The sequence below is a fragment of the Moschus berezovskii genome, chromosome 15, assembly GCF_049115385.1.
Source record: "Moschus berezovskii isolate FMDL1 chromosome 15, NW_MosBer_1.0, whole genome shotgun sequence".
NCBI classification, from domain to species: domain Eukaryota; kingdom Metazoa; phylum Chordata; class Mammalia; order Artiodactyla; family Moschidae; genus Moschus; species Moschus berezovskii.
The window spans coordinates 53,766,698-53,779,534 of NC_142474.1; the positions used below are offsets into that span (position 1 = coordinate 53,766,698).

At 38.1% G+C, this 12,837-nt stretch overlaps 1 protein-coding gene across 3 annotated transcripts in view; it reads right to left on the reverse strand.

Annotated features, from left to right (window-relative positions):
- Positions 1-12,837, reverse strand: part of PTER (phosphotriesterase related) — an 80,175-nt gene that overhangs the window by 26,961 nt on the left and 40,377 nt on the right. For all 3 annotated transcript variants that reach the window (XM_055429329.2, XM_055429311.2, XM_055429320.2), the window contains 2 exons: positions 12,280-12,750; positions 9,342-9,607 (listed from right to left, as the gene is read on the reverse strand). In XM_055429329.2, the coding sequence (XP_055285304.1) occupies positions 9,342-9,607; positions 12,280-12,711 (698 nt within the window). In that variant the 5' untranslated portion in view covers positions 12,712-12,750. The remainder of the gene's footprint in view (positions 1-9,341; positions 9,608-12,279; positions 12,751-12,837) is intronic.

The window sequence follows — 12,837 nt, forward strand, 5'->3', positions numbered from 1 at the left end:
AATTCTAAATGTTATAAACCATTTCACGTGCAAGACATTCCAATAGTTTTTTTTAAAGTATTTCCATTCTATTTACATATATTAAAATATTTTGGTCAAGTTTAAGTTTGCTAAATTTCTGCCTGAAATTATTTTTGAATGGTTTCACATTAATTCAGTAGTATTCATAGGAATTAAAAGGATGCAGTTCTAAGGATCCCAAATGATTATTTTGGAGTGGCTTTACACAAACACCCTTAAGGTTAAGCCACCATAATTATAATGGAACACTCATGTTGAAGCCAGAAAGTGGGTCTTGCTCCTTGCTACATCCTAGTGTCTGATATATGGCACTTAGACACTTAACAAATATTTGGTGAATGAAAGAATAAATGAGATTATTCTTCATTCCATTACTTCATCTAATTAACAGCATGAAAAAATGTATCAAAATTGCATCCTTTAAAGAGGTGGGTAAATTTGGCATGAATCAGTTCAGTTCAGTCGCTCAGTCGTGTCCGACTCTCCGCGACCCCATGAATCACAGCACGCCAGGCCTCCCTGTCCATCACCATATATATCAGGGCTAAAAAGAATAACGTGTTGATAGTCCATCCCCTGTGCTCTGCCTTCTCTTTCAGAAACCCTCAGGTAAAATTCCTCTGCCTTCCATGGGGAGAAATTTTCAGAGAGATGTGCCATGTTCCTGCACTTAATTATCACTGCCCCTAATCAAACTCTAGGCTCTGGGTTTCCATCAAAGCCCTCTGTTTTGTTAAATACATAATTAAGTAGAAAAAGACTGAGGCACAGCACCTGTCTGTTGCCCTCCCGGGGGCTTGGAGTTTGATCAGTAAATAGCTAGTGCCCAAATACCTTCCAATGATGTCTCTCTACCCCACCTTCCTTGGTAATGAAAGAATTTTATTGTCATAAAAATACCTACAGCTACTCTATAGTCCAGGGCAGATCAAACTTCCTTGGAGGCAGGTGGCAACAAGACTCTCCCTGGGTTGTCTTCTTCCATCACATATATTCTGTATTAGACCAGGCCCAGAGGCAGGGCTATGATGACATGCCACCTGAAAATGTGGCTGGAGTTTGAACAGATAGTCAAGTTTTAGTAAGTGATTAAAAGGCACAAAGCCTTTGTGGATTAAAAACCCAGACAGCAACACGAACGGAAGTGCTACGGAAGTGCTAGTGTTATTTTCTGACAAATGTTGACTTTGGGTGGCTGTAACTGTCACGGGCACCCCCCTGTGATGTTCCCTAGGGTTACACCCGCTGCGTTCCTGGGCACTTCCACCAGCCTGCATTTCCTAAAGAGAACAGATGGTTAGGGGAGGGGACTAGACACAGAAGCAGATTTATCTTGTCAGGCTGTTGTCTCCAGGCAAATGACCTGAAGCAGGTCACAAATGGTCACGTGACAACAGTGTGGTTTAGAGTGTCCTAAGGTGATGGCCATTCATTAACCCTTCCCTCTCAGGGTCCCAACTGCTTCTTTTGGCTAGGGCTATCACAGTTTTGTTGTTGCTGTTTTATGTTATGTGCATGTATTTTAAGATAAAATGCCTTATATCTGAATGTGAGTGAAGAGTTACATATCTTCAAAAATATTTATTGCTTTAATAGATTATGGACACCCTGAAGTATTTTATTTTTTATCATATATCATTTATTTACTTATATTTCCCTATCATTAAGTACTCAGAAGTAATTGTATTTTGTATTCTCAAATGACAGAAATCCTACCTTTGAAGAGAGGAATGAACAGTTTTATGGGGATTGAAAGTCTGTAAAAAGCTAGAAAGCCAAGTGTCTAAAAAAGGGTCACAGGACAGAGCCAGCATCTTAACTTGCTACCGGCAACCACAACAGCCTGTGGGTTCAGAACCTTCTCCTTTATGCCCCAAAATTTCTGTTGTTGTTTTCCTGGAAGGCTTGTTTTGAGGATTCTCTTCTTTTTGTGTGTGTTGTCTGTGCATTTTGTTACACAAAATACATGTTCTTTTGTGATGTGTCCCCATTATAGAAGCTGAAGTCCTTGCCCTTTCAATACATATCAGACTGTGTGTGCAGCCCAGTGGACCTCGGAGAGTCTGTGAAAAGATGACCTAGTCAAACGTTAGCCTGGCAACTGTCTTGCTGTGAACACTCACATCAAAAAGCTAAAGTGCCTGCCTCTGTCCCCCTGGATTTTTTCTTCTGTTACTTTATTTGGTTTGTTTTTCCCAGTACACTCCTTTTTGTGAGGCCATTTCCCCTAATTTGCCTGTGCTCTGAAATATTCATACTTATAGGTACAGTACTGTGTTTTTAGACACTGGAACCCTGAATCATCCCTGTATGGTTACAGAATGGGTGGGTGACTGTTCTCAGATTGGTCTCAGGATTTTCTAGGATGCTCTGAGTTTGGCTGATGTCAGGTCAAGCTCTACTTTCCATCCCAGGCCATTTTTAAAAGAGGCAATGAAATGGCAGTCAATGAAACTGAGATAGTGTAGCTTTATCGTTCAAAAGAAAATACGTATACAAGTGTGTGTACACATATATGTATACCTATACATGTTGATTTTACGAGCAAAAAATAAACAGATATATATATACATGCATATATATGTATGCATATATATATTTATATATTTTTTGATTTATTAAAATATTTTTAAAGATTCAATTTAATTTAATTTAATTATTTTTTAAAACTTTTGGCTGCATGGCATGTAGGATCTTAGTTCCCTGATCAAGGGTATGATTTGATTTTCTGAACAGAGAAGTCCTACTGTTTTAGAAGTTAAGGTTTATCTCACAATTTCCAGTGAAAGGTTATGTTTTATTAAGGCCAAGCATCATTTTCTAGGGCTTCCCTGATGGCTCAGTGGTAAAGAATCTGTCTGCCAATGCAGGAGACGTGAGTTGAATTTCTGGCTTGGAGAAGGGAATGGCAACTCACTCTTCTTACCTGGGCAATCCCATGGACAGAAGAACCTGATGGGCTATAGTCCATGGCATTGCAAAGAGTCAGGCATGACTGAGCAACTGAGCAAGCATCATTTTATAACTTGCTTACATGTCTAGCTGTAAACAGATAGATTCTTTAAGAATTAGCTGGAGCCAGTTTAAGCAGTAGGGCAGGCTGAACATTCACAGGAAAACTTCCAAGCAGAGTACATGTAAAATAATTAATAAAATGAAAGGGGTCAAAAGATCATATTTTAAAATGCCTATCTGAGCTGGTAGGAAAGCAAAAGACTTGCTCGGGGCGGGGGGGGGGGGGCAGAAACAAAAGAGAGAGCAGAGAAATGAGGTGTAGGGGTGACCCAGAGCTGCCATTTGGGATGTATACTATTATGTAACTTTCTAGTGTACAACATAGTGATTCACAACTTTTAAAGCTTGTATTCCATTTATTAGTTATAAAATATTGACTATATTCCCTGTGTGGTATAGACTATCATTGTGGCTTATTTATTTTATACATAGTAGTTTATACCTCTTGGAGAAGGAAATGGCAACCCACTCCAGTATTCTTGCCTGGAGAATCCCATGGACTGAGGAGCCTGGTAAGCTACAGTCCATGGGGTCGCAGAGTCAGACATGACTAAGCAACTTCACTTCACTTTCACTTTATACCTCTTAATCCCCTTCTGCTACCTTGTCCCTCCCCCTACCCCCTCCCCACTGGTAACCACTAGTTTGTTTTCTTTATCTGTGAGCTTACTTCTTTTTTGTTATATTCATGTTTGTTGTATTTTTTTAGATTCCACACATAAGTGATATCATATAGTGTTTGTCTTTCTCTAGTTGTACACTATCTATCCATGTAGTTGCAAATGGCAAAATTTCATTCCTTTTTATGGCTGAGTAGTATTCCATTATATATAATGGAGTACTGTATATCACTTCTTGTTTATCCAGTCATCTGTTGATGGGCACTGAGGTTACGTCCATATCTTGTCAATTGTAGATGATGCTACTGTGAGCACTGGGGGTGCATGTGTCTTTTCGAATCATTGTTTTTGGCTTTTGGGGCTTTATATCCAGGAGTGAAATTTCTGGGTCACATACTACGTCTATCTTTAGTTTTCTGAGAAACCTTCATACTGTTTTCCATGTGACTGTACCAACTTACACTCCCACCAACACTGTACAAAGGTTTCCTTGTCTCCACATCCTTGCCAATGTTTGTTATTTGTGTTCTTTTTGATGATGGCCATTCTGACAGGTGTGAGATGACATCTCACTGTGGTTTAATTTGCCTGATGATTAATGATATTGAGCATCTTTTCATGTGCCTGTTCATCATCTCTATGTCTTCTTTGGAGAAATATATATTCAGATCTTCTGCCCATTTTTTAATCAAATTGCTGTTTTTCTGTTACCTGGAGGGTTTTAAAAGGTGAAGTGAGAAAGTGCTGGGGCTGAACAAAGATAAATCAGAGATAAAGCCTCCACCAGCACATAAAGGGAGTACTCCTTTCACTCCCCCAAAAAACACCCATGTGGGTGGACTCAGTAAAAACCTGGCCCACAGAAGGAGTCTTTAGAGATTTTATTTCTTCCTCAGTCTTGTCTTCTGGTGGAATGAAGGTAGTCAGGAAGAGTCTTCCACGAGAATCAATAACCACAAACCTGTTCTTACTGAATTTAGGGGCCAAAATTCACAGCATCTGTGTGGTTCTAAAACCCTCAAACATTTAAGCTGTCACAAAAAGACAAATACGGTACAATTCTACATATATGAGATGCCTGCGGTAGTCACATTCATAGAGACAGTAGAATGGTGGTTGCCATGGACTGGGGGTGGGGTGAGGGGAGGGGAGAGGGGATATTGTTGTTTCATGGGCATAGAGTTTTGGTTGTGCAAGATGAAGAGAGTTCTAGAGATTAGTTGCCAAACAATGTGAATGTACCAAAAACAACCGAACTTGACACTTCAAAATGGTTAAGGTGGTAAATTTTATGTTATATGTATTTTAAGTTCATTTTGGTCACTCAGTCATGTCCGACTCTTTGCAACCCCATGGACATGAAGCATGCCAGGCCTCCCTGTCCATTGCCAACTTCTGGAGTTTACTCATGTCCATTGAGTTGGTGATACCACCCAACCATCTCATCCTCTGTTGTCCCCTTCTCTTCCTGCCTTCAATCTTTCCCAGCATCAGGGTCTTTTCTAATGAGTTAGTTCTTCACATCAGGTGGCCAAAGTATTGGAGTTTCAACTTCAGCATCAGTCCTTCCAATGAATATTCAGGACTGATTTCCTTTAGGATGGACTGGTTGGATCTCCTTGCAGTCCAAGGGACTCTCAAGAGTTCTCTAACACCACAGTTCAGAAGCATCAATTCTTCAGCAGTATGTATTTTACCACAGTAAAAATTGGTTTATAATTTTTAAAAATTGAGTTTAAAGTAGTCTCAAGTTAGTAATGCCCCCTAACTACCTATAAGAAACAAACAAAACAAAAAAACAGGAAAATACCCTCTAACCTGGGACTCAGAATAATTTCCAAGCAATCTAAGATCACAGTAATATTTTACAAGGAAATAATGAATGAGGGCCAAAATGAACTATAAAGTCAGAGTAAAAAGACAGTGGAAATTAGGTTTATTGACTACAAAGTTAAGATTGTATTTTTGATAATTTTTAAAAGATGAAGCTGAAAATACGATGAAGGAAAAATAAATTATTGAAATTAACCAAGAAGAATTGAACAGTAACCAAATGGAACTTATAGAAGAAAAAATCTATAGTTCTTAATATTATAAACCAAACTGATGGACTAAGCCGCAGATTGATTCCACTGGAGAGAGAAGTAGTAAATAGGAAGATGAGAATGAAGAAATTACAGCTCAAAGACACACATGGATAATTCAGGACAGGTATTAAGATCCTACATGTATCAACTTACAGTTTACAATGCAAATAATAAGGAAATAGAAAGCAATATTTGAAGAGACAATGGCTGAAGTTTTTCAGAAACAATGGAAAATACCTTCCTCCCCAGGAATTCCAAGCAACAAAATAAAAAAGAAATTCACACTGAGCTAGCTCATAGGGAAAAATACAGAACAGGTGACAAAGATGCTACAAGTAATCTGAAAAGGACAGATAACTTAAAAGGAAACACAATTACTTAAAGCTGATATAATAGCAACAATACATGTCAGTTGAAAATGGAATATCTTTAAAGGACTTAGGGAGAATAACTTTTAAATAGAATTATCCATTCTAATTCATTATTATAAATTATCTATTATATTAAATCATTCCTTATGAATAAAGGAATAAAGTCATTTTCAGACACATGAAACCTAAGTATTTATAACCAAAACAGACCCTCAGTAAAGGAACCTCAAATGATGTACCTCAGGAAATAAGTAATATTTCAAGGATAAAGATCTGATGTGAGGAAAAAAATGGTAAGCAAAGGAAAAAAGCAAAAACATTAATCTAAAAATACACTGACCATGTTTTTAATAACAAAATAATATCTAATCACTGGGTTTTAAAAAATCAAGTAGACCCCACATCCTGAAAAATTTAGCCTATAACTTAGATTATAATTGAGGCTGAAGGATTTTAAAGTCATTGTATTACTAGGAAGGAAGGAAGGTAAAAATATTTACTGTATTCAAAACTTTTAAAATTCTATGCGTTAAATATATATGTTGCATTTTCTACTGTAATCACTAATAGAATATAAATAGTATACATACCTTCCAAAGAAGGGAAAATAGAATATGGAGATGAAAATGAAACAATAAAAATAAATCAAGAAATTTTAACAGTAACTACAACAAAAAAATCAGTAAACATAGTGAATGTAAAAAATTGGGTTTACCATATAAAAAAAATATGGCTGGGTAAAACTCCAAACCCAGCCATATGCTTTTTACATAAGACACACATAAACTATAAAGACAAACATGTAAAGATTGGTATAGGCACATTAACACTGTCTAAAATAGCTTTTAAAACCAAAAAACCCCCCTAGTATTCACATTACAATGTAGAGCAGCTCAATACATGTTGATATATTTCACTTCACCAGGAAAAATAATAATTTGTATGCATGTGATAACATAACTTCAAAATATATGATGCAAAAATTGAAATATGTACAATCAGAAACTAAAAATCCACCATGATGGATTTTAACATACTTCTCATGGTAACCAATAGATTGAGAAATAAAAAAATCAGTAGAAATGTAGAATATTTGAACACCACCATTAACAACTGTAGTCTGATGGATATATAGAGAGCATTTCTATGATAACAGCAGAACACAATGTTTTCAAGAACCTAATAAAATTTTTAAATTTTAAAAATATATATTATCTATACACTTTTGCATGTCTGATATATTTCACACTGTTTAAAAAGAATTAAAAATCATCTTATTGATTAAATGTGCTATATATATTCAAAATCATAAAAAATATGATTAAAAAATACATTATTTCAATTCAAATGAAGCTACCCAAGACCTCAGATTTAAAAGAAGGTGTCTCTGGGTCCAAAGATTCTATTCTTCACACTGTGATGTATTACCTCAATGACCATTATTGAGAAGCATCCTTGTACTTTATCAGTACGACCAGAAGATTCCTGAAGATCGCCAAGTATTGGTCTGGATACCAGCTGCCAGAACAACTGCCTTTACTTCGATGTCCCTCAGTTTTCCCATTAACACTGGCTTCTCTGTTCTGCCACAACTGTAACATGTTTAATACTTTTTCTGCACAAGATTTTACAGTGCTTTTATCAAGATGAAGCATTTTGCTAATACATTCCATAGGAACATTAATTTATTAAATAGCAGACTGTCAGGTGTCATGATCAGGATTTATCAGTCTGCTAACATGGCTTTATTCCACTTTGCAAGATAGAAGTAATTGTAATGTATTATTAGTCTCATTGGTACTATGTTAATTCCTTCATCAATTCAGTGTAAGGACCAGTGTCTAGCCTTTGCAACATTGTTGGACTTTTTCATTCCGATAACTGTAGCTAATGTCTGTTTATACAGTCAGTTATTTTACTGACCTTACAAGGAGATCCAACCAGTCCATTCTAAAGGAGATCAGTCCTGGGTGTTCATTGGAAGGACTGATGCTAAAGCTGAAGCTCCAATACTTTGGCTACCTCATGCAAAGAGTTGACTCACTGGAAAAGACTCTGATGCTGGGAGGGGTTGGGGGCAGGAGGAGAAGGGGACGACAGAGAATGAGATGGCTGGATGGCATCACTGACTCGATGGAGGTGAGTTTGAGTGAACTCCAGGATTTGGTGACGGACAGGGAGGTCCGGCGTGCTGTGATTCATGGGGTCGCAAAGAGTCGGACCCGACTGAGCAAATGAACTGAACTGACACATCTAATATAATATGAGGAGGCTGAGTGGTAGACCTCAAAAAGACATGTCCATATTGCAACTCTCTGAATCTTTGAAAGTGACCCTATTTGGAAAGAGGGTCTTTTCAGATGTAATTAAGTTGACGATTTTGAGATGAGGTCATTCTGGATGATCTGGGTGGGCAGTAAGGCTAATGACGGATGTCCTCATAAGAAACAAAAGAGGAAACACAGACCGGCTTGGGAAGCCATCTGAAGACAGAGCAGAAACTGAATTTAGGCAGCTATAAGCCAAAGAAAGCCTGGAACCACCCGACGGTGAAAACAGCAAAGAAGGCTCCTCCTTGTAGGTCCTTGGAGGAAGCATGGCCTTGCCAACATCTTAATTTCAGACTGCTGGCCTCCAGAGCTGTCAGAGAATACATTTCTATTGTTTGAAGCCTCCCAGTTTCTTATAATTTGTTACAGAACCATAAGAAACTATGATATAATACCACCAAATAATATACATATTACTATTGTTTTTTTAGCATTGCATTTTCCAAAATTCTGATGATTCAAACCATCAGTCACAACAGCAAACCTCAACATTTATGTGTGTGTTTTTATTCTCAGAATGAAACCAATTTGCCTTCCCTTTATATTTGCAGATAAAGTCATCACTCTAACTACTGGTAAACACTAAGCAGTTGGTATTAACACCAACTATGACATCATACCTTGAGGCAACGCAGTGATACCTACCATGAAGGGTTATGAAGGATTAACTAAATTAAAAGAAATGACTTATGCAAAATATCTAGGGTACTGACACAGAGTAGGGACACAAAAATGGCATTAGTGACTTTTATTAATGTATATGGTAAAACTTTCTAAATACTATCTAACATGTAGTTAGTAGTTTTCTCTAGTGTTTCATTGATCTGATGATTCTATTTATTTGATCATCCATGAATCATGGGATGGTTGACATTAATTGGTAGATGTTCTGCTTACCTATCGAGGTGTGACATAACTGTTTTGGAGATGTCTGCTCCAGCTTCTTGCAACACTCGGATTATCTGAAATGGTGCACTTTGATTCCTTCCGGGATGAATAATAACAGGACAGCCAAGCTGAGTCTGGGCATGAGCTGTTGCCTGCAGAACCTTTCTTTCACTGTCAGTCAGAGGCCAGGAGCAACCAATTTCCCCAATAACGCCACATTTGATACTGGTTCCATCAGCTCCACAGAGAATTTCATTAACAAGGACGTGAGTAAGCTAAGGAAGAGTGAGAATGAAAATTTATAAACTGGATTTCATCAACAGAGAGTCAATACAGTATGTGAATGAATTTATTCATTGAGTCACTCATTCTTTTAAAAATGTATAAATTTATTCAACATTCATTCAGTTAATATTGGCAAATGAGAAAGGCATTTTACGGCAAAATCTCAAATTCAACAAATTACTCTAAAAGAATTTTAGAGTAGTGCAGTGGTTAAGACTCTGCTCCCAATGTAGGTGGCCCGGGTTCAATCCCTCGTTGGGGAATGAAGATGACATATGCTGCACAGTGTGGGGAAAAAAAAAAGAATTTGAAAAGTTATACATGTATATGTATAACTGAATCACTTTGCTGGACACCTGAAACTAACACAACATTGGTAATCTAATATACTCCAAAGAAAATTTAAACAATTTTTTAATTAAAAAAAAACACAAAAAACACAAGTTACTCTAAATCAAAGATTTAATAGTATCTTACTGTGATTATTTAAAAAGAAATTCATGGATTTAGGAAGCTACATGGGGAAAAGTGACTTAAGAGTACATACATTGTACATTCATTTATTCATTGAGATAAAAATCCATAATTTAATCTCAGGGGCATGTAGGATGTAAAAAGACTGTCTTTGAGTCTGTGTCAACCATAGCAAGTAATTCTTTAATTCTCTATTATTTATTCTGTCCTTTGCTCTACTGTTTTTGTTGTTTAGTTGCTAAGTTGTATCTCACCCATTGTGACTCCATGGACTGTAGCCTGTCAGGCTTCTCTATCCATGGGATTTCCCAGGTGAAAATACTGGAGTGGATTGCCATTTCCTTCTCCAGGAGATCTTCCTGACCCAGGGATTGACCTTGTGTCTCCTGTATTGGCAAGTGGATTCTTTACCATTGAGCCTCCTGGGCAGTTCCCTTTACACTATGAAAAAGAAAGTGTAGTCATTCAGTCATGTCCTACTCTTTGCAACCCATGGACTATAGTCCTCCAGATTCCTCTGTTCATGGAGTTCTCCAGGCAAGAATACTGGAGTGGATTGCCATTCCCTTCTTCAGGAAATTTTCCCGACCCAGTGATCGAACCTGGGTCAGGCAGATTCTTTACCGTCTGAGCCACCAGGGAAGCTACACTATGCAGCAAAGCAAATTCACAGCATACAATTCTAAGATGACATTTTGGGGGAGTTCCTATTTATATTTACTGCTAAGTGTGGTTAGAAGAATGTGTAAACCCTGATATCAGGATAGTCTTCAAATAATATCAATGTATAAAAAGGGACCAATTAAAAAATATATACATATTTGAGTATGTCCCTGGGCTTCCCTGGTGGTTCAGTGGTAAAGAATCCATCTGCCAATGCAGGAGATACAAGAGACTCGGGTTCAAATCCTGGGAAAATCCCCTGGAATAGAAAATGGCAACCTACTCCAGTATCCTTGCCTGGAGAATCCCATGGACAGAGGAGCGTGGCAGGCTTTAGTTCAAGGGTTGGCAAAGAGTTGGACACGACTGAGCACATACACAGACTGGCAGTCCATGAATGCAGGGGGCCTGGATTCAATCCCTGGTCAAGGAACTAGGATCCTGCATGCTGCACGGTGTGGTCAAAAATAAATTAATAAATAAGACACCAATTAAAAAGAGAAAGGCCTGATTGGAAAAAATGCAGATAAAAATCTGAAATATAAAGTATTTTAAAGATTAACTGATTCTTTGCAAAGGCTGCAGCTGACATTCTATGCCCATGAAACAGATAATGGAAGATACACATGAATATATACATACACATGTAAAACATATACATTTGTATTATGTGTATATATAGAAAGAGCACACACACACATGCAAAAAAGCTTTGTGGCTTATTCTTCCTCTTTAATCCCTGAAAGATTTACTTTTCCTTCTGCCCATTCTTGCTTAAGATCCTATTTAAACAAAAACAGGAAAGTGGATTTTCTTCTACCCCTCTTGTTTTGTAAAAGGAGAAGGAAACATATTTGCAAAAGTGCCAAGTCTCTGCCTGCCAAGTTTCACCCTACAGTGAATTTTTATTGCTGGTTACATTATAAAATCCAGAAAGAAAACTGAGGTTGCATAACTGAAGCTTACAATGGAAAGCTGAGGTTTACACAAAGCCTGTGCCACCACTACTGAGCAGATATCATATACGTGAATCTAAGTATGAACATATCAGGTTTTTCGGTGACCCATGCATTAAGATCTTCTTCCAGGACACTGTTTCTTTGTAAAATGAAATGTTTCTAATTTAGGTCCCAGTGACAGATGTCTTTGCTAGTTGGCAAATTTCCATAGCATTCCTCTGAGCCAATGACATTTCCAAATGTAGATGACGTGTAGGGATAATCCAAGGTCTGAAGGGCTACCTGTTCTGAATTTACACACAAATATTGTCCAAGAAGGGCTTCCCTGGTGGCTCAGTGGTAAAGAACCCATCTGCCAAGCAGGAGACAAGGGTTCGATCCCTGGTTCGGGAAGATGCCCTGGAGAAGGAAATGGCAACCCATTCCAGTATCCTTGCCTGGGAAATCCCATGGACAGAGGAGCCTGGTGGGCTATAGTCTATGGGGTTGCAAAAGAGTTGGACATGACTTAGAGACTAAAGAACAACAAGAACAATTGTCCAAGAAATTAAGGCTTTTATTGATACCTGCTCCACTGACATGGCTCTGGTCTCTGAGGAGTGAGTCGCATCCACATAAAAGCCAGCTCCAGCTATGATGTGGACACCAGTCTCTTCCGCAAGCCACTTCAAGGTCCGCACGTCTCGGCTGATCCCAGTGGTTGTGTTTTCCACCAAAGCTCCTCCACCTTTGGCTTTAAAATCCAACAGTTCTTCCTTGATGGCTTCCGTCTCCTGATTCAGCTGCAGATTCTCTTTATGGGAATAAGGGTTTTTCTGGATCCAAAATAAATTTTTCATTATAATAGGCTCCTTGGAGATAACTTCGTGGCTTGGAGGAGGTGGGTAGTAACAGCAGTCGAAGGTCATTGTCAAATGTTCGTGGGTCAGGGTGCGACCCAGTGTGCCAGGCTCCACAAGGCCCAGGACGGTTTGAACTTTCCCACTTAAGGAAGACATTTCTGATGGGACCAGGCGATGCTCTAAAAAGAGTGTTTCCTGGAAAAAAGAAAACGATAATCAGAAAATTTAACACACACATAAATTCTGTCCATAGGGGATGTGAGGCTGTGAATGTATACCAGG